Genomic DNA, 22,910 nt, shown 5'->3' with positions numbered 1-22,910 from the left:
GCACTAGGAACATACTCTGAGACTATTCCAGAGGGAAACTGAAACTGCCCCACAGGTTAAGGTTCACTTGGGTTTATTATTGTCTCAAATACTTTTAGGAAACATTTAAAGTGACATAGTATAATAAAGACAAAGAATAAATGGAATTGAACCGAATTAGCCATAGGCTTTCTTCTGATACCCAAAGCAGCTTTTGATCAAATGTATTTTTAGGGGAGAAAGCTATAAAAGTTATTATTTCTGGACCTTATGGTTCAACGTGTCATTGTTTTCTTCTTTCAAGTGAAATGAGAAGAAAATCTCAAAGTGAAGAAATTAAATCAGTGGCCAATCATTTCGCTACTGCTGACCTTGACTTTATCATCTGCAGAGTGAAGTTGTGGGTGTGCCCCCCTCTCTCAACTGCTAAGCGGACTTTTTTTCACTACCGCTAAAAACTGTTGCCCAAACTTTGTCTTTTGAATCCAGACTCAGGGGAGGTGGGAATGGAATGTGTTTTCATCTCCAGATTATAATTACACATTTTGAGATTGACCTGTTTTTCTCCTTAGTTTTGCTGTAGCATGAAAAGAAAACAACAGAAGCAGTTAGGGAAATCTAAAGGAGAATGGAACTTATTTTGCTTTTCAGTGACTTCAAGAAAACTCACTCAAGTTAATAGATATCTCCTAGGTAGATGTGGAATATTTTACCAGCCATTAGATATGTCTTATGTACAGTAAAAAAAAAAAAAAAAAAGTAATAATAATAGGTAAATATTTTCATTTGCACAGGAAAACATGTAATGTATTATGAAAACTGAAACATACAGAGGTGGACTGAAAGCAAGCCCAGAGAAAATGCTGATTTGAAGACGCCGTCACACTGATCAATGACTCAAAGAATAATCTGGGGAGAATGAAATCACCACACAAACAGCACTATGCACCTGGAGCTTGAATTTCACTGGATTTTCCCCAGGGGAGCACTAGATTTACATTGAGGAGAAGGGAACTTTTACTATTAGTTATTTCAGAATTATACTACCAAGGATTCATCTGTCCTTGGAAATGTGGCCTCAAGAGAAGATAAAAAACCCAGCCGTTGGGGCTCTGTTGTGTAACTTCCCATAAAATGTTCTTGTTTGGAAACTTAGAGATCTGCAGTGCATTTGCTTCAGGAAAGGAAAGAAGTTAAATTTTAGTGGCACAGTAACCCTTATTATGCAAGAGTCCCCTGGCTAGCTCCCGGAGGAACACTAAGTTTTCAAGTGCAGATGTACATCCAGGCCTTGATTATCCCCAGCTCTGCAGTTTAGTTTGAATTGAATACACTATTCATTTCTTTCAGTCTTATGTCAGTCCAGAATTTTACTTCAGTGGTTTCCAGAGGCAGCACAGGAGAGTGATTAACAGCAATGCCTCAGGAGCCAGGCTGCAAGGCTTTGAATCCCAGCTCTGCCAGTAGTAGCTGTGTGACCATGCAAGGTTGAGGAGAAGGGAACTTCTCCTCTGTGCCTCAATTTTCCCAGCTGTAAAATGGAGATAGTAATTATTATTCACTTCACAAGATGACTGTTAGGTTAAGTTAATAAAAACAAAGCTCATAGAATATTGCCTGGCATATGGTAAGCATTTTACAAATATTAGTTATTATTCACAAAACTTTAGGCTGAGACTAAATATGTAAGTTAAATTTTATTTTTTAAATATGTTCCATATAACTTAAAAAAAAAAAAACTAGGATAATCCCAAATTAGGAAAATTGTGAGAGGAGAACACTGTTTACTTTGTAGACTGTCTTTTATTTACATATAAACATTATGAGTCCACAACCATTTTGGTTGTTATAGGGTAAGATTTAGTCAGTTAGAATTTGAAGGGCTACATACAACATCGATTTTTTAGTCTCACGTAGGGATTATGATTTTATTGAAAGGATTTCTTTTCTCTCTAGTCGAGTGTCTAATTCATTCCTGGGATGCTCAATAGATAGTTTGGTTTCTAAGAGGCAGGGTCACCGGGAGGGACTCTACAAAGAGCTGTACGGGGCTTCTCACTCAAAAGAGGCAGGGGAGATTCCCTGATACCAGGTGAGAAGATGAGTTCTCAAAGGAGCAGACCGCGCCTGCTGCCCCTTTCTTCCCAGCTGGAGAAAAAAAGTACAAAGGGGACATAACCCCACGCGCAGCACTGAAGTGTCAACTGATCTTGGATGTGTTTGATGCATCAAACGCAGTCATTTGGTCCTTCCCTTTGGAACAGGTCCGGTTAGTGGACTCATGCACATGGAGAGGAATCACTGCAGATAAACTGGAAGGATCAGGAAACCCACGATTATGATCATATTCTTTATTTTGGTTTTAAAAAAAAAAACCATCTACAGGGTTTTCTTTTTCTTCCAGTGGGGAGATTTTTCATTTGTTTTATTGATGCTGTTATGGAATAGTGCTGTTAATGAAGTGCATTGCTCTAGAAGGGTGCAGAGTTCATTCCAACAAATCCATACTGAGCCCCTAGTGTACCTGGCGTTGTATCAGGCCCTGGGGCTTCCCTGGTGGCCTAAAGGAGCATGTTGTCCAAAGGGAAAGAAACAGGAAGCACATCACTTCAGAACAACCAGAGAGATTTAAAACACAGCAGGGAACTCTGATGTCCTGGTTAAAAACCCCCCCTAGAGAGGAAGTTACAGGGAAGACACTGAACAAGAGCAGTCCCCACACTGTCCTTGCATGCTGCAAAGCAGGTGGCATTAGAGTTCCTGTCTGACCAAAAAAGGGTGAACTTTATATAAAATAAGACCCGAATAAATCTGAGTTAAACAAAAAGTTAGTATCAGTGTTTTTCAAGTAGTAAGACAGATACAAACAAGGCCAAGTGACTTAATTGAGTTAAGGTCAACAAGCTGGTGTGTAAAATACTTGAGAATCTATCCGGCCTACCATTTTGTTAAAATGCTGCAAAGAACAGAAGCAGCTGCAAATTCTCCCTGAACTCTGGCCCTGCCCGGTACTTGAAAAATGCTATTTTGGCCACAAAGGAAGAGATTAACTCAGCACCACTCAGGCGAAAAGCAACTCAAAATTTTAATTTTTTTAAATCATAGTGGCTCAGAGTATCACACTTTGCACACTATTTGTTGCATGTTCCTATCTTTACACAGATTGTCTAGTTAACAGCAACTAGGACATTGACAAATGTGCCTCCTTTAAAACAAAGCCAGATTTTAAAAACTTAGTAAAGCAGTAATTTTTTTAATAGAAAACATTTAAAGAAGCTATTGAATGAATACCCAGTGAGCACTGAGTTAAACAGCATTTACACAGGCTTTCCACCCAAAGCCATTTTTGGTGTCTCCTCTTTGGGGGACAGATAATTAGAACTAATTGCTGTCTTTGTTTCCTGTTTGGGGGACAGATAATTGGAACTAATTGTTATTTTCCATCCCTTCACTTTTCCCATCCAACCAATAAGTCCAGTTGATGCTACCTTCTGAGTATTTTCCACTTCTATTCACTTCTCTCCACTACCACTGTCAGTGTCCCAGTTCAGGTCACAACTTGGAATTTAAACAATCTCCTCAGTGATTCTTCACTTGACAAAATGACCTTTTATTTTAGAAGAGTCTTTAATAAGAATGATAAAATATTGATACTAACGAGTACCAACCCATTTAGTGCATATTGTACACCTGTCACTATGCTAAGCATCTTACATGATTTGGTTCATCCAATCCTTAGTACAACCCTACAGGGTAGTTATAATTTCTTTCCCCATCTACCAGGGAGAAAACTACACCCTAGAGGGGGTAAACAACTTGTCTAAAGCCACTTGGCAAGTGGTAGATACCAGGTATGAACTCTCTGTCTCTAAAACTTACGCTCTTAACCACCATGCACATAACTGCCATATTTGCTGAATTTTCCCTTAAGTAGTAAAGCTCCCTTGCAGTATTAAGCTATGTTATATTACCCAGCACGATGCTAGCATGTAAGAATTCAAAAAGGTTGTTTTTTTTTTTAATGGATAGATTCAGGAATACTTAAGTAGATGACAAGAAGCTGAAGTATTACAATACTTCACCTACCCCACATCATTATGAAATTTTTTTAGATAAACCAGTTCTAGATAACAAATTAAACCATTTAAGGATAGAATTATTTTTATTTTGATAAAATCTTTCTGAAATGTATTTCATTCTTTATTGCCTTAGTAGTACAATTCTAATTTATTACCCTAATGACAAAGAACTATTGTTATGAGCAACAAATGTGTTGTATACACTATTTATTTTGTATTTCCTTCTGGACTGTGGTTTTAATTACCATCTATATGCTGAGGAAAGCCCAGATCTTTGTCTCCAATGGGATTTCTCTCCTGACTTTCAGATCCATGTACATCTACACTACCACTTGACCCTGCAAGTTCAGAATGCCCCAAAGACCTCCAAATACATGTAGACCCTCAGATCTGCATCTCCAGAATTCCATATCTTAGTGGAAGATTCTACTGTCTAGCCACGGGGATAGGTATAATGTTTGACTCCTCCTTTTCCTTCGCTAATGTTCCCTAATCAGTAAATTAACAAAAGTCCACTTGATTTTACCTTCTAAATCTCTCTCAAATCCATCGCACTTCTGTCTCTGTCCATTGCCTTCTCTGGCCACTAAGCATCTCTGCGTGGATTGTTTTAACAACCCTTTAAATGGTGCCCCTCCCTACAATTCTAACACAATCTAACTAATTCTCCATACTACAATCAGAGTATATTTTTAAAACTAGAAGTCTGGTCACGTCACATCTCAGTCTGAAAACTTTCAGTAGTTCCCCATTGCTCATGGGATGAGGTTCAGATGGCTTTAATATTGCTTACAAAGCCTTCTGAGACTTTCTTGCCTTTCCATATCTTGCCATCCCTTTTTACCTGTCCCTCTCACCAAGCACAACTAGGTCAAAGAAAACATTTCCCCTCTACACACTGTGTATTCTCTTGCTTCTAGGACTTTGCATGTGCTATCTGTTAAAAAGACAACATAAAGAGTTCCCTTACACTGGCACCCAGTTTTCCCTATTGTCAACATCTTACATTAATGTTACATTAATGTGATACGTTAGTCACAACTAATGGACCAATGTTAATACCTAATTATTAACTTAAGCCATGCTATTCAGATTTCCTTAGCTTTTTTTTTTTAAGTTTAGTTATTTTTTAGTAATCTCTACACCCAATGTGGGCCTTGAACTCATTATCCCCAAGATCAAGAGTCACATGCCCCTTTGACTTAGCCAGCCAGATGCCCCCAGATTTCCTTAGTTTTTAACCTAATGTCCTTTTTCTGTTTCAGGATCCCATTCAGGATACCACATTCCATTTAGTATCGTGTCTCCTTAGGCACCTCTTGGCCTTGACAGTTTCTCAGACTTCCCTTCTTTTTGATGATCTTGAGAGTTATGAGGAGTAGTGATTGGGTATTTTATGGAGTATCCCTCAATGAGAATACATCTGATGTTTTTCTCATGATTAGACCAGGTTATGAGTTTGGAGGAGGAAGACCACAGAGGTAAAGTGCCATTTATATCACATCATATCAAGGATACAGAGGGTCAACATGCCTTACCACTGTGACATTAACCTTGATCACCTAGCTGAGGTGGTATCTGCCAGGTTTCTCTAAGTACAGAGTTACTAATTACCCCCCTTTCCATTTTGTACTCAGGAAGTCACTATACTATGTCCAGCCTGCATTTAAGGGGTTAGGAGTTAGGCTCCACCTCCTTGAGGGCAGAGTATCCACATAAATTATTTGGAATTCATTTGTACTAGAGACTTATATATTCCCCTTTGTTTGCTTGTTTGTTTGTTTATATCAGTATGCAATCGTGGATATTTATTTTCTACTTTGGGCAATAATCCAATACTACTTTATTTATTTTGTTACTTAAATAGTTCCAGCTTTGTCCATCAGGAACTTTTTTGGTTGGCTCCTGTGTTTATCTGACATATCCTTGACTCTGTCTTTCCAAGCACTTCCTTACTTTCTGACACAAGACATTTCAGGCTCACCTTGTATATTCCCTAGAATCAGCCCTTTCTCCAAGGAGCCCTGGTTCCCGTAATGGTAAACTCTATTCAAAACCACGATCTGGGCTCTGGGTAGGTACTAACACTTTTTAATACAAAACCAGATTCATTTTTAAAAACCACAAAAGCACAAAGACTAATGTATCTTCCCACCACCCAAAATGAGCAGATCTTTTTTCCCTTTGTTTTGCTTCAGATATATCTTAAGAAACAAAACGCGAAGTCAAAGGCCATTTTCCCCAGTGGCCTTTTCCCCAGTCCTAATCCCTTCCCTCGCCTCCCAGAAGCAACCACAATCTTAAGTTGAGGGGTAGATACTCTTTTTCAGGCATTCATGGAACAGTTACAGAAACATATGTATTACAGGAAAAACCTGGCTTTTATTGGGACTTAGCTGCCCACCTTCCTGGGCTGTTCTGGTTGGTAGTGGTGTCTGTGCCCCGAGCCACGTGTCTACACACTCAGCTCCCACCTCGCTCTCACCTGCTGGGCCTCCATTCATCTCTTCTCTCAGTCACCTCCAGCCACTCTCTCTTCTCTAGTCTGTACCTTTCCATCTCGTCCCAACTTGCTGCTTTGTAGGCAGCTTCCGGCAACCTCCTTGTCAGGAGGAAGACCAATAGCCAGTAGACTTTGCAAAAACAAACTATAAACTGGAAACTGCTAGGCAAAGAGAAATTTTTACTGTTTTGTTCACAGTGCCGAAAGGGGAGGGTGGTGGGGGCAAAACAGTCATCCGTTTGGAGTACTTGGCTCTTTAACATCTGATTTTTAGCTTGAAGACATTAGTGGTTGCTTCTAGTTATTTTCGAGTCAGACTTCTGGAAAGTTGAGGCTGCCAGATTTAAGACCACCAGATATCTAGAAATTAGGATTGTTAATTTCATGATTCTTCATTTCTATTTTTCTTACAAATTGCTGTTCTTCAAAATATAGGAATAATACCCAAAACAGAGAAAACCCTTACTACTGAAGAGATTGCTTATGAAACAAATTCTTTCTCCAGCAAGGGACTTACAATGAGAGACTAATTATGTAACTATGAAGTGAAAGCCTTTGGCTTTCCCACCGAACTGCAATGCTATGTGAGCAGTTTAGCTGATCATGTTCTGGGTGCACAGCACATTATCTGCTTACTAAGGTAAGCAGTAATCTTGGGTTTGGGACTTCTAGCGCCATTAATAGTAAATACATGAAATTTCTTCCCACAGCTTATACTTACTCTGACAAAGGCAAATTTGGAAGCAATTACTTGAGGACAGTTTGGATAACACCTAGATAATCAAAACGGGCACAATGAAGCACTTCCTGAGGTAAGTGTTTATGGTCCCCTGGTTGAGCCCTCTAAAAGGGAGAAACTTCCTTTCGAATTAGGAAAATAGTTCTGTTCACCATTTGTAATCCTATAACCAGGTCTCTTAGGATCCATAAAATAGCATTGTATTTTTGCTAAGAATAATTTGGTCACAAGTTTCCTCCGCTGCCCTATCTGAATACTGATGCTAAGAGAGCACTTACCAGTTGGAGATTACAAGAGAGTGTAAGAGAACACAGGCACAAAAGCATGGGGTAGGTGGACTTTGGACAACCTGGATGCCATGTGTCTCTAAAGCCTTAAGGTCAAGGTTTGAGGAATGAGCAAGTAAGTATTCAAGGAATCCGTATAATTTGTGTAGAATCATTTTCCTGAAGAAAGTAATTTTAAATATTCCTTAATTTAGATTTTGGTTGGCTGGTCATTCATACGGCATTTTCAAATGTTCCTTTTTGGTAAAAAAAATATATGTGTGTGTGTGTGTGTGTGTGTGTGTTCTAAGCTTTTGCTCTTCCTGCCTCCTTGATGCCTCTGAACTCTGCATTAATTGTTGGTTCCCTCAAGATTGTGCTGTGTAGAGTAACATATATGCTGGTGTGTTTTGTGGTGATATTGTATTGTTCTGAAAGCCATTTGCTGGACCTATAATTATAATTATTTTTAAGAGAATTTGATGGCCATTCACAATCTATTAATGAAATTTCCAGAGAAATTTTACATCATATTAAATATGACAAAACAGAGTTATTCTGGTTCCAAAAGTGAGAAAATAATACACACTTTCCAGAAGATTGAGTTTCTTTTCCTCAGGATAGCCTACCTCTATTACACATTCTTGCCCCTTGCTCTGGCTGTTTTCTCTAAGCAAGTAATTAGTAGGCTTACTTCTTTTAGGAAATGATTTCATTCTTTTAGTGGCTGCCATTTAAGATTTTCTTTTCCTCACTGATTTTGGTTGTTATCACTGTGTCTGAAACACCTAGATCAGTTTGTGTGGGATTCACTGTGTTTTGGTGAGGATTCTGGTCTTAGAATTATGGAAACCTCTCAGGTCATGTTCAACCGTTTACAGGCATTAGCTTTGGTTTTATTGTACAGAATACTCCTCAGCCTGTTTATCTCAGCTGTGTTAAAGGACAGTATTTGAAAAATCACTAGGACATCTGCCAGCAAAGTACTGACCTGACATGGTTGTGGTTGCCATGGTAATTAACCCATCTATTTACTTACACATTCATGAAAAATTGGTATTTATGAATCCCTCCTAAATGTAAACATGGTGTTTTTTAGTTGCAGAAGGTTTTAGTGTTAGATGAAGCTTAGAGGTCAGAAGTTCCTTTTGAAAAAGGGCTGATAGTAGTGGTGAAGTCCGGGGCAAGATTCGTACTACTGGATTTCCTCTTCAGAGTCTTCATTTAGAAAGACTTGAGTAGCCTCACAACTAACCGTTTAAGGAGAAAAGTAGCATTTGTTTCTGTTAGTCTTCTGTTAAGCTGAACAGCTGCAACACCATATCTAGTAGAGATGAGAACATTTTTGTAATGAACGTGTATTTGGGACTGAGCACTGGTCTGGTAAAAACCTACTGCTGTGACTTCACACAGGCTAGCACCAAGAACAGAACCAGCACATCCCGATCAGTCCCGTGTTCTGATACAAACCCTTCTCTTTCAACTCAAGACACGTATTTTATAAATATTATTTGACATTGATCAGCTATATGAAACGGAAGCTAGGGTAACATTACATATCAAGAAAGAAATGAAGATTTTCATCGACCATTGGTTTTGAAATAAGAAAAGGAAACTCAGTCACTGCCCCAAGTTGATTATTATTTTGGCCTTAGTTTGTGGTTTCAATGCTTTCTTCTTAAGTTATAATGTGTGTATATTCATTATATGTTGGTGTTTTTAATGTTTTTTATTAAGCTATAATGTACATATTCACTATATGTTGGTGTTTATGAAATCGGAAGGATAAGAGGGCAAAGAGAATTACCCTGAACTAAAGCTCTATCAAGTCATTTAGATTGCCTTTCCCTGCACCCCACCCCACCCCCCTGCAGTCCCTTCCCACAGATGTGGGACAATTTCGGCAATCTTTTCATTTGAGCCAAATAGGAGGTTATGTAAACACAGCTTAAACAAATTAGGTGTTTATTCCTGATCTCTGCAAATACATTATGCAGAATAAGGAGTTGATTCTGAAAAGAATTCAGTATTATTTAAAAGCCCACAGAGTGGTTAATCTGTCAACCTCTGAGTTGCTCTGGAATGAGACGCTTCATGTACAGCTCCAGAACAGATAAGGTTAATCTTATACCGAGTTGGAGGAAAGAATGCATTTTAATCCATAGTTAAGTAACATGATACCCACACTCCACTCTTTCTAGCTCACTGCTGCCATCAGTGTAACTGCCATCAGTCTATTAATGGTGTAACTGTTCAGAGCATAGCGGAGTGGAGAAAATATTTGATTAAAAAACATTACATGAGATATTAGAAATAAATGCTACAGGATTAGTACACCCAGCTGAAGGGTGTATCTGAAATTGAGAGTAGATATGGGATACTGGATAAGTAGCCTGTAGTCATTCATTTAGCCATGGTCTGCATTAAAGGAATACAAAGATAAAATGCAGAAGAAAGTGTATTTATGTAGATGATCAGAGAAAGAGGGTGCACTTTTTGGGCCTCAAATAGAACTGAGGCTTAGGGTTTAGTTTATATATTCTAATAATTTTAATTAACTTGATATATATAATAGGGATGGCTTAAAACTTGTACTAAAATATTTTCCCTTGCTAAGATTTTTTACTGAAATTGTATTTTTTACAGTTATCAGAACATTATGAAATTTTTAAATAAGGGAATCTTTTAAGTCCCTCCATATAAATAATTGCTTCCAACTATCCCAGCCTCAGGATCTCCCTTTCTTGGCCATGAACTTCACTGCGTACCTTCTTCCTTAGGCAGAAGAGAGGGAAGGAAAGCATCTGTCACACTCACACGTCTGAGGGAGAAATTTTGAGAAAGAGAACAAACTTATACCCAAGTCCTGGCTATAAAGCAATGAAGGGGAAAAAAGTATTTTACTGCTATCATTAGGTAAATAAAGGCTTCCAATTAGCAAAAATATCTGCAAATTGTTTTTTTAAGTCATTCACACTTGATTAATATTTTGGTCCACTGATTCACTTAGTAGGCACTTACTGCTAGTAATTCCAGTAGTATCCCACATTTTTAATTTTTTTTTTCTCTTTATAACAATTGTAACAAAGTAGGGATTACTATCCCTTTGTACAGAGCAGGGCAAGAAGGCTTAGCAAAGTTAAGGAACTCATCCAGGGGCACACAGATATTTGAGTCAAGCCTGTCTGACTTAGAGATGTTTCTCATTATTTCTGCACCACATTACCTCCTCATTCTGTGCCTGTTGTGAGGTGTTCTAGGTGACACAAAAGCGAGTATGAGGGGACCTCTGCTCCAAACCTACCACTTGCTACGGAGTTAAGGCACGCACAAAACTCTGACGTAAGTAGTAATGTGCCTACTGATGTGCCACAGGCATTTTGTGGCAGAAATTTTCAGGGAAGGCTTCACTGAGGTGAGGCTAGGGAAAAGGGAGTGTTTATTCCTGATCTCTGCAAATACATTATGCAGAATAAGGAGTTGATTCTGAAAAGAATTCAGTATTATTTAAAAGCCCACAGAGTGGTTAATCTGTCAACCTCTGAGTTGCTCTGGAATGAAACACTTCATGTACAGCTCCAGAACAGATAAGGTTAATCTTAAACCGAGTTGGAGGAAAGGATGCATTTTAATCCATAGTTAAGTAACATGATACCCACATGTGTGACCAACTGCCACAAGCAGCAGGTGGTCCAGGTTTATTGGCTATAGACCCTTTTTAGGGTGAGTAGAAGAGAAGTGGCAAAGATAAACTTGGGTCCGTTCTCAGAGACCTTTGCAGGCTGGGCATAACACAACCCAGAAGCATGGTAACATTTTCAGCCACATCTACAGTGGGACTTGAAGAGAAGGAAGTCTGATGAAAACTCTTGTTGCCTTGCAACATGTCTAGCCTTTTCTTAGAGCCAGAAAGCTAGTCCATTCCCTTCACCTGACGAATGAGAGGGCAGAGACCCAGAGAAGCCAAGTCGCTTGTCCAAAGTCACACAGCTCACAGTGGCAAATCGAGGATAGACTTGAAGTCAGGCTTTCAGACACTTCCCTATTTAATCAGGCAGTATTTCCACCAACCAATGTCCAGTGCTTTTAAAGGGCAGAAGGTATAGAGTCATGCATGTAGTTGTTGCAGAATTCAGTTAACATTGCTTGAGAGACGATGACTGAGCTTAGGAGATTCAGAGGCAGAGTCCGGAAAAGGGGAAGATTTATGGCCTAAGCATCCAAATACCTCTCTCACCGGAGACCAGTACTTTTAGCCATAGTTTTCTCTTTCTTAGGACACAAGCACGTGCACACGTAGATCATATGTATATACATACATGTGCATTTACACACATATATACATGAACACATGTATGTATATCTACACATACATATATTTTAAATTACTTTGTCCCCTGCACTCAAACAAAACAACAAAAAACTGTTTCCGTATGCTTGTTGAAATATGTTAACCTGAAAATTTTTCTAGGCCGTTTGCTGTGGGTGGCCTCACCATCCAGCTGCCATCAGAGGGTGTGTTAGAGCTCCACCGAAGGCAGCCCTGCTCTCCCACCCCTTTGCCTTCCCTCAGATTTTCAAGGCCGACTCTTCGGCCACTTCATTCTCGGGAAGCTCTTCCTCCAGAGCATGAGCAAGATAAATGAAAGCCATGGACACTCAATACGTGTTGGTTTGAATTTCACTCACTGAACTATTGTATGTTTCACTTTTGTTCTGAAGGGAGGAAGGAATGCTGATTTTCGATGTTGTTTCTGCCTCCCTGTTAGGAGAACCAGGTCACCGAGAGCTGGCTTTCCTGTCCAATCTCAGAGGAAGGTACTTTCTCTCCTCTGCCTCTCTAACACTCTGGGCCATTTCTTTTGTAGAATTATCACACTTTCTGTTTTTACTGTCATTTTCTTTACTAGACTATAAGTTCTTTGTGGACAAGGGATGGCATGGGATTTGCAGTGACATTAAGTTCTTGACTCCTATCCACCTCTTCCCCACTCCCTGTTCTTCTGTACTATACAATTTCTCATTTTGTATTTGTTCAGTTCAGTGAAGGAATAAGTAAACTACCTTCCAATGATCATTTTTCATTTTTCTCCCCAATTCATTTCAAATTTCTTTCCGTCAGCTACTCCAGGTCTTTAACTCAACAGAAATTAATATATTCATAATACCGAGAACATCCTCTATGTAGTGAATCTCTAAGAGTAACAGGCCCACTCCTTATCCCCTCTAGAAGATTCTGAGGCCTATTATGGATGATGACTTTACATACAGATTTGTTTAATTTGGGTTCTTTTAAAAATATTTTTGTTTAGGGGCGCCTGGGTGGCTCAGTCATTAAGCGTCTGCCTTCGGCTCAGGGCGTGATCCCAGCGTTCTGGGATCGAGCCCCACATCGGGCTTCCTGCGCTGCTGGGAGCCTGCTTCTCCCTCTCCCCCTCCCCCTGCTTGTGTTCCCTGTCTCGCTGGCTGTTTCTCTCTCTCTCTGTCAAATAAATAAATAAAATCTTTAAAAAAAAAAAAATATTTTTGTTTACAATAAAACTTTATATTTGAAATTATGTTTAAATACTTCTTTAGTTTCTTTTTTAAAATACCTTTTAAATGTCAAAGTATAATGTGTTTATTGATTCCCTTATAAATAAGTCAATAAAAGTATTCACCAAGTAGCAAAACAAAAAATCTGAATTTTAAAAATAAATCTTGTAAAATATATGTATTTAAGCGTCACGTTTTTGTTTTTCTTTTTATTTATTTTTTTTGTTTTGTTTTTTTTGTTTGTTTTTTTTTTTTTAATGATTTTTTATTATATTATGTTAGTCACCATACAGTACATCCCCGGTTTCCGATGTAAGGCTCGATGATTCATTAGTTGTGTATAACACCCAGTGCACCATGCAATACGTGCCCTCCTTACTACCCATCACCTGTCTATCCCATTCCCCCACCCCCCTCCCCTCTGAAGTCCTCAGTTTGTTTCTCATAGTCCATAGTCTCTCATGTTTCATTCCCCCTTCTGATTACCCCCCCTTTCTTTATCCCCTTCTTCCCCTACTGATCATCCTAGTTCTTATGTTCCATAGATGAGAGAAATCATATGATAGTTGTCTTTCTCTGCTTGACTTATTTCACTTAGCATTATCTCCTCCAGTGCTGTCCATGTTGTAGCAAATGTTGAGAACTCGTTCTTTCTGATAGCTGAGTAATATTCCATTGTATATATGGACCACAACCTCTTAATCCAGTCATCTGTTGAAGGGCATCTCGGCTCCTTCCACGATTTAGCTATTGTGGACATTGCTGCTATGAACATTGGGGTGCATATGGCCCTTCTCTTCACTACGTCTGTATCTTTGGGGTAAATACCCAGTAGTGCAATGGCTGGATCATAGGGTAGCTCAATTTTTAACTTTTTAAGGGACCTCCACACTGTTTTCCAGAGTGGCTGTACCAACTTGCATTCCCACCAACAATGTAGGAGGGATCCCCTTTCTCCACATCCTCTCCAACAATTGTTGTTTCTTGCCTTGTCAATTTTTGCCATTCTAACTGGCGTAAGGTGGTATCTCAGTGTGGTTTTGATTTGAATTTCCTTGATGGCTAATGATTTTGAACATTTTTTCATGTGTCTGTTAGCCCTTTGTATGTCTTCATTGGAAAAGTGTCTGTTCATATCTTCTGCCCATTTTTTGATTTGTTTATTTGTTTCTCGTGTATCGAGTTTGAGAAGTTCTTTGTAGATCTTGGATACCAGTCCTTTATCTGTAGTGTCATTTGCAAATATATTCTCCCATTCCGTGGGCTGCCTCTTAGTTTTTCTGACTGTTTCCTTGGCTGTGCAGAAACTTTTAATCTTGATGAAGTCCCATAAATTCATTTTATCTTTTGTTTCTCTTGCCTTTGGGGATGTGTCATGAAAAAGGTTGCTTTGGCCGATGTCGTAGATGTTGCTGCCTATGTTCTCCTCTAGAATTTTGATGGATTCCTGTCTCACATTGAGGTCTTTCATCCATTTGGAGTTTATTTTTGTGTATGGTGTGAGATAGTGGTCAAGTTTCATTCTTTTGCATGTAGCTGTCCAATTTTCCCAGCACCATTTATTGAAGAGACTGTCTTTTTCCCACCGGATATTTTTTCCTGCTTTATCAAATATTAGTTGCCCAAAGAGCCGAGGGTCCATTTCTGGGCTCTCTATTCTGTTCCATTGGTCTATGTGTCTGTTTTTGTGCCAGTACCATGCTGTCTTTGTGATCACAGCTTTGTAGTACAGCTCGAAATCCGGCATTGTGATGCCCCCAGCTTTGTTTTTCCTTTTCAACAGTTCCTTGGAGATTCGGGGCCTTTTCTGGTTCCATACAAATTTAAGGACTGTTTGTTCCAGTTCTTTGAAAAATGTCCTTGGTATTTTGATCGGGATAGCATTGAAAGTGTAGATTGCTCTGGGTAGCATGGACATTTTAACTATGTTAATTCTTCCGATCCATGAGCATGGAATATCTTTCCATCTTTTTATGTCTTCCTCAATGTCTTTCAAGAGTGATTTATAGTTTCTAGAATATAGGTCCTTTACGTCTCTGGTTAAGTTAATTCCAAGGTAACGTATGGTTTTTGGTGCTATTGTAAATGGGATGGATTCCCTAATTTCTCTTTCTTCGGTCTCGTTATTCGTGTATAGAAATGCAACTGATTTCTGAGCATTTATTTTGTATCCTGCCACGTTACTGAATTGCTCTATAACTTCTAATAATTTGGGAGTGGCTTCTTTTGGGTTTTCCATATAGAGTATCATGTCATCTGCAAAGAGAGACATTTTGACTTCTTCTTTGCCGATTTGAATACCTTTGATCCCTTTTTGTCGTCTGATTGCTGTTGCAAGGACTTCTAGTACTATGTTGAATAATAGTGGCGAGAGTGGGCATCCTTGTCGAGTTCCTGATCTTAAGGGAAAGGCTTCCAGTTTTTCTCCATTGAGAATAATATTTGCAGTAGGCTTTTCATAGATGGCTTTTATGAGATTGAGAAATGTACCTTCTATTCCTACACTCTGAAGGGTTTTAATCAGGAACGGATGCTGTATTTTGTCAAATGCTTTTTCAGCATCGATTGAGAGGATCATATGGTTCCTGAGTCTTTTCTTGTTGATATGATGTATCACGCTGATTGATTTGCGAATATTGAACCACGCTTGCATCCCAGGTATGAATCCCACTTGATCGTGATGGATAATCCTTTTAATGTACTGTTGGATTCTATTAGCAAGTATCTTGTTGAGGATTTTGGCATCCATATTCATTAGGGAAATCGGTCTGTAATTCTCCTTTTTGAGGGGGTCTTTGCCTGGTTTGGGGATCAAGGTAATATTGGCCTCATAGAATGAGTTTGGTAGCTTTCCTTCTGTTTCTATTTTTTGAAATAGCTTTAGGAGAATAGGTATTATTTCTTCTTTGAATGTTTGGTAGAATTCCCCAGGAAAACCGTCCGGGCCTGGAGTTTTGTTATTTGGAAGGTTGTTTATCACTGACTCAATTTCTTCATAATTAATTGGCCTGTTTAAGGAATCAATTTCTTCCGGTTTCAATCTTGGTAGTTTATAGGTTTCCAGGAAGGATTCCATCTCTTCCAGATTGCTTAGTTTATTGGCATATAGCTGTTGATAAAAATTTCTAATAATCCTTCCAATTTCAATGGTGCTCGTCGTGACCTCTCCTTTTTCATTCATAATTTTAATAATCTGGGTCCTTTCTCTTTTCTTTTGGATAAGTCTTGCCAGTGGTCTGTCAATTTTATTGATTCTCTCAAAGAACCAGCTTCTAGTCCTGTTGATCTGCTCTACTGTACTTCTGGTTTCTGCTTGATTGATTTCAGCTCTAATTTTGGTCAACTGCTTCCTCGTGCGTGGATTAGGCCTGTCCCTCTGTTGCTGTTCCAGCTTCTTGAGGTGAGAATATAAAAACTGCATTTTAGATTTTTCTATTCTTTTGAGTGAGGCTTGGATGGCTATGTATTTCCCCCTTAGGACTGCCTTTGCAGTATCCCATAGGTTTTGGACTGTTGTATTTTCATTCTCATTGGTCTCCATAAATTGTTTAATTTGATTTTTGATTTCCTGGTTTATCGAGTCATTCCTGAGCAGTATGGCTCTTAGTCTCCAAGTGTTTGAGTTTCTTCCAAATTTTTCCTTGTGGTTGAGTTCCAATTTCAGAGCGTTGTGGTCTGAGAATATGCAGGGGATAATTTCAACCTTTTGGTATCGGTTGAGACCTGTTTTGTGTCCCAGAACATGGTCTATTCTTGAGAATGTTCCATGGGCATTAGAATAGAATGAGTATTCTTTGGTTCTGGGGTGTAGTGTTCTATATATATCTATGAGGTCCAACTCGTCGAGTATGGCATTCAAAGCCTTTGATTCTTTGCTTAGTTTTTGCCAGGGTGTTCTGTCTATTTCTGATAGTGGAGTGTTGAGGTCCCCTACTATTAATGTATTTTCATTTATATGTCTCTTTATTCTGGATAAGAGTTGGCTTGTGTATCTTGCTGCTCCCCTGTTGGGGGCATATATATTTGTAATTGTCATATCCACTTGTTGAATACTTCCCTTAAGAATAATATAGTGCCCTTCTGCGTCTCTAACTATAGTCTGTAGTTTAAAATCCAATTTATCTGATATGAGAATTGCTACCCCAGCTTTCTTTTGAGGACCATTTGCGTGAAAGATGGTACTCCATCCCCTTACTCTCAGTCTGAATGCATCTTTGGGTTTGAAATGAGTCTCTTGTAGACAGCAAATGGATGGGTCATTTCTTTTTATCCAATCTGCAACCCTGTGGCGCTTTATGGGATGGTTCAAACCATTTACATTAAGGCTGATTACTGAGAGATATGATTTTAATGTTGCCATGTTGCCAGTAAAGTCTTTGTTTGTATTGGCTGTGACTTTCTGTTCTGTATCACTCTTGGGGCCTTTTTACTTTTATAGAACCCCCCGTAATATCTCCTGTAGGGCTGGTTTCGTAGTTACAAAATTGGTTAGTGACTGGCGATTCTGAAAAGTCTTTATTTCTCCATCAATTCTGAATGATAGCCTTGCTGGATAAAGGATCCTTGGCTGCATGTTTTTCTCTGAAAGAGCTTTAAATATGCTCCCCCAACCCTTTCTCTCATTCCAGGTCTGTGTAGACAGGTCTGACGTAATTCTGATGCTTTTGCCTTGGTACGTGAGAAATTTCTTTGCCCTGGCCGCTTTCAATACTGTATCCTTGCATCTAATATTTGCGAATTGCACTATGACGTGACGTGGCGTAGGTTTGTCGTGGTTGAGCTTGGGAGGGGTCCTCTCTGCCTCTTGGACACGAATGTTTGTTTCCCTTGCTAGATTAGGGAAGTTTTCAGCTACAATTTGTTCAAATATCTCTTCTAGACCTCTGTTTTTCTCCACCCCCTCGGGGATGCCGATGATTCTAACATTGGATCGTTTCATTGAGTCAGTAATCTCCCGTAACCTACATTCGCGGGCATGGATTTTTTTAAGACCATCTTCTATTTTCATTTTTTCCTCTATTAACCCATCCTCCAATTCACTAACCCTTTCCTCTGCTTCTGCAACCCTGGCTGTCAGAGCCTCTAGTTTTGCCTGCATTTGGCTCATAGAATTTTTAATTTCTGTCAGATTCGCTCTCATTTCTGTCCTTAGGGATTCTATATTCTCAGTAACCTTTTCGTTTATACTTTTTTCAATTCTACTCATCATTTTGACCATCGTTACTCTGAATTCCATTTCTGATAATTTGGTTACATCCATATCCATTGTTTCTGTGGCAGAGGCCACAGTCTCACTGTCTTTTCTTTGCTGGGGGGGCTTCTCCTTCTTGTCATTCTGATGAAGAGAGGTTGCGGGGTTTCCAGAGCCCAAATTATTGACTGGGTCCCAGGCCGTGCCCCTTGTTTTATAGGGATCTTAGGGATGTGGGCTTCTTCTTTAAAGATTTTATTTATTTATTTATGTGGCAGCCAACCAGCGAGAGAGGGAACAGAAGCAGGGGAGTGGGAGAGGAAGAAGCAGGCTCCCAGCGGAGGAGCCCGATGAGGGACTCCTTTCCAGAACGCTGGGATCACGCCCTAAGCCGAAGGCAGGCGCTCAATGACTGCACCACCCATGCGCCTTGGGTTGTGGGCTTCTTGATTTTTCAGCCTGCCTTCTGTGTTCTGGGGGAGGGGCCTGCCGCGCCGATACTCAGGCAACCCTGTTTGGGTAGAGTCTCCGTGTCCCCTGCGAGGGGGGATGGGGATGGGCACTCTCTGAGCCGGTATTTCCAGGCTTTTGTTCTCTGGCGGCTTTCCCTGGCGGTTTGCTGTGCCTCTTCTGAGCGTCAGAGCAGCAGCGGCCGAATCTCAGCCTCTGTCATGGAACAGAAGGATTGCGGCCCGTTCTCTACTAATGTTCTGGCCACTTTAACTCTGTTTCTGTTGGTGCTGCTCAACCCTGCAGCGTCCCGGGATGTGCGCCCCACACCCGGCGTCCCAGCCCTCACTTCCAGGGCCGGCGCGTCTCTGTCCTTTGTGTTTCTAATGCCGCCAGCCACCGGCCGCCCCGCGCGCTCCCGGATCTCCCGGTCTCAGTCTGGATCCAGTGAGCGCACCGGGATTCCGGGGTTCTGCGAGATGCCTGGTGGCGCGTGCACCCGGCTCACGGTCTCAGTCTGCTGTTTTGCGGGTGCCGTCCGCGAGCCCCGCCCGCTCCCCCGTGCAGGTGGCCCGCCAGCCGCCCTGCGCGCGTTCCGGGATCTCCCGGTCTCAGTCTGGATCCAGTGAGCGCACCAGGATTCCGGGGTTCCGCGAGATGCCTGGTGGCGCGCGCACCCGGCTCACGGTCTCAGTCTGCTGTTTTGCAGGTGCCGACCACGAGCCCCGCCTGCTCTCCCGTGCAAGTGGCTACCGCTTCCTGGCGCCCGAACGCAGCGGCTCCCTCCCCCTTCCGTTTATCTTCCGATATCTGTGCACAGTTTCATGGCTCCCCGCTTCATACCTCAATACTCAGCGCTGGAGATGTTCATTTGTAGAGATCCAGATGCGTCTTCCTGCGTCTCAGGCTGGTTCCGTGGTTGTTTAGGCTGGTCTGGTACCTATCCAGCTCGACTCGGAGGACCGGCTGAAAACGGTGTCTCCTACTCCTCCGCCATCTTAACTCCTTGTTTTTCTTTTTAAAGATTTTATTTATTTATTTGACAGAGAGAGACGCAGTGAGAGAGGGAACACAAGCAGGGGGAGTGGGAGAGGGAGAAGCAGGCTTCCTGCCGAGCAGGGAACCCGATGATGCGATGATGCGATGCGGGGCTGACCTGAGCCGAAGGCAGACGCTTAAGGACTGAGCCACCCACGTGCCCCTAAGCATCACGTTTTTAATAGAGTAGTGAGTCATCAATAAATCAAAATAAGCCTGTGCCTCCTTTCCTTTGAAATGAAACAGATAAACCATGAATTTATTTATTGTTTTAGTTATCCCTCTGTCAGCTATTGCTCTCTACACCCTCAGATGAAAGTTCCCTGCAATATAAAAACAGTGCCCTTTGCTCTAGCAGTAAGATCTGGAATGGATCCAAGCCATGGTAAATGTATACCACTACTTTTCAAAGGCACTGTGATCCTCATGCCCAGGCCAGTGGGCATGGCCTCACTGAGGCTCGATGGGGGGGGGGGGATTACTCTTGTTCTTCTAGAGGCCCACAAATGGCTTCTTTGTGATTTCATATTATCCGTTCATGCATCAGGTCCTATCCAGCTTCTCTTAGTAGTAGCAAGCTCATTATAGAGAGGGGCCCATTTACTAAGCCAAACCCCTACTGACAAGTTAATTTCAAATTGATTGCCAGTGCCCCTAATTAGGAACTCCAATAGAACAACTAAAATTTTTTAAATATCATTTCAGAAAATGCATAAAATGCTGGAAACATTGAGAAGTTTATGTTCTTTATGGCCACTTAGATGGAAAGTGTTTCATTTAGGAAACTGGTTTGAACCAAGAACTGTGATTATTTTGTATGTATCCTTCCTCACCAGTAGTGTACTTCTTATTTATTACAGGATTTCTTCAAGCAAGAATTAACTTTCATTAGCAAACTCATTGAAACTGTTCAAAATAAGCCACTTTTCTCTTATTATTCCAAACGAAGACATCAGTCACAAATTTAAGATGCTGGAGTAGTATTGCACTACAGGTACCTACACCCCCCACCCCGCAGGCAGGGGCCTGCATGGTTCTGGGTGATTCTCCCATTTCAGAGGCCCCGTCCCTGCTGTGGGGACTCCCCTAACAAAGCACCACAAAACAGGAGCTTGCTTTTATTTGGTGTTAGAGATATGATCCACTTTGAATAATTTACATTGGATGGCTATTCTGGTTCAAGCCAGAGAATGAATTAACATAACTGCCTGTGGAAAAACACTGCTGTGAACTCCACCATAAACCTTACTCTGCAGCATATTAATAAACAGTTGTAATAGAAAATGTTGGAAATAAGACACACATAAGTAGTTCTTATTATTAAATCAGTTTCTCCCAGTGCTTGTGCAAGGCATTCATGTTAGGAAGCCACAGTAAGTCCTTCTGGAAGACTATCAAAATACGGTGATTAAAAAAAGAAAGAAACAGAAATAAACATAAAAATTGCTGTCCATGCATGCAATTGTTAAAAACGGCATAGTGATCAGTATTTTCTCCTAGTACTCTTGAGAATGTTATTGTTCCTACAAAATGTAGATCTTTTCAGTAGTGAGTTGAGAATCTTCCATCAGAACTAAGAAAATAAGTCTAGTGTTATAAAGAAAAAAAGCAAAAGATTCCCCTAATTAAAAGTAAGCCTCTTGTTTTGGTGATTTAGGCCAGGAGGAAAGACCAAGCAGAATTATAAAACCCCTGAATATAGAGTTCAGATGGTGGATAGGGTGTGGCTGTAATTCTTATTCAGAGTAGGAACTTCCTTCCTTCCCTTTTCTCCTAAACCAACCACTGCTCAACTTAAGACCATTTAAAGATCCATTCCTTAATTTCTTCCTTTTCAGGGTGAACATGCCAAACGAATTTAACATTCTCCCAAAACATTTAATCATGTTTATTCTCCTCTGGACCTTCAACAGTTTTTTCATAAACCTTACAATTTAGGGACTTAAATAGGTTCAAAAATTTAAAAAGTAAGCCCCTGGCAACACTTGATGGTGAAGAACAGCCATCCTGAGACGCTCATAGGGAGGCTTTGCCGATCTGGTCCCTTCATGAGGAAGCAAGTTGGATATTGTTCAAGTCATCAAAATAAGCCTTCCAATGTAAAGGGCAGCAATGGTGTTTCCATCTCTGACCATGCCTTCGATTATGATCTGAATGCAAAATAAATTATATCTGTCAAAACACTGTTTGATGATCTGGCTGGAAAAAATACAAAGTACCTAGCAAAGCAAAAAACATAGTGCCCAGCATAGCAAGCTGGCTTTTTAATGTAATATTTGTGGGTGTTTTGACCCATTAGGAAAAATAATTAAAATAATATCCTTAATAATTAATATTATCAGGACAACTGGCCCAGAAATTACAAAAGAGTAAAGAAGCAGTGTATAAATGTCACTCTGCAAGTGAATGGGCATTTCTTGTGCACAGTTTGTGACAGTGCTTCTAGGGCTGTGTGAGAGGGATGCGGTACACCTCAGAGAGGTGAGCCCAGAGGAATGATGCAGCATCTCGAACGCCTCATGTACGTTTCCACTGGGTTTCCCTGTCTTTGACAGTAGGAACATCCTCAGGAGAGTTGAAAAAAAGAAAAGAGAAGAGCAAACAGAACATGATGTCTTTTCTCTCCTTTTATATAACGCTGTCTTAATGCAAAACAGTTCCCCAGGCATTTTCTTCTTGTGTGCAAGGAGGCCAGTGGGAGAAATTACGGATGGGCTAGAAGCCACTGTACACCTGGACACTCCCTGGCCTTAGGAGGCCCCTCCAAGCCTCAAGCCACATCTTTGTATGGATCTGATGTAGAAGCTGCATGGGGGAAACTTTCTAGTTTAATTTAAACGATAAAATGGTCTGGTGGCTTGCACCCTAAGTAGAATAAATATAAAGATACTCCTTAAACAAGAATCAGAACCCTTTGGTCTAGGAAGATCTGGTACCACAAGAACCTGTCACAGGAGTCCTGACACATGAACCGAAGAGGCTTCGCTTGTGGAGCTGGAACACGTGCTAGGCAAACTACGTGGGCACCATAAGGACAGATCATGGAAAGCTTTTATCCTCCACTGAGTAACAGACATAAAGCCAACCTGTAATATCATTACCACTTGTGGTAACCAGTTAACAAAGATAT

The 22,910-nt window shown here is 40.5% G+C and overlaps 1 protein-coding gene across 11 annotated transcripts in view; it reads left to right on the top strand.

The window, feature by feature from the left end:
- ELMOD1 (ELMO domain containing 1) overlaps nucleotides 1-22,910 on the top strand; it is a 69,174-nt gene that overhangs the window by 14,567 nt on the left and 31,697 nt on the right. For 3 of the 11 annotated variants that reach the window (XM_045797698.2, XM_045797692.2, XM_087868474.1), the window contains exon 2: nucleotides 7,272-7,373. In XM_045797698.2, the coding sequence (XP_045653654.1) occupies nucleotides 7,357-7,373 (17 nt within the window). In that variant the 5' untranslated portion in view covers nucleotides 7,272-7,356. Of the gene's footprint in view, nucleotides 1-756; nucleotides 1,561-4,366; nucleotides 4,508-7,271; nucleotides 7,374-12,288; nucleotides 12,385-20,640; nucleotides 20,775-22,910 lie in introns of those variants that run through there. The other 8 variants (XM_087868475.1, XM_087868478.1, XM_087868479.1 and 5 more) reach the window with 6 other exon arrangements.

This window comes from Ursus americanus, chromosome 16 (genome assembly GCF_024610735.1).
Source record: "Ursus americanus isolate L20-20 chromosome 16, mUrsAme1.1.p, whole genome shotgun sequence".
Classification (NCBI taxonomy): domain Eukaryota; kingdom Metazoa; phylum Chordata; class Mammalia; order Carnivora; family Ursidae; genus Ursus; species Ursus americanus.
Note: the sequence above shows the minus strand (reverse complement) of the source record. Positions and strands in the feature narration are given on the sequence as shown.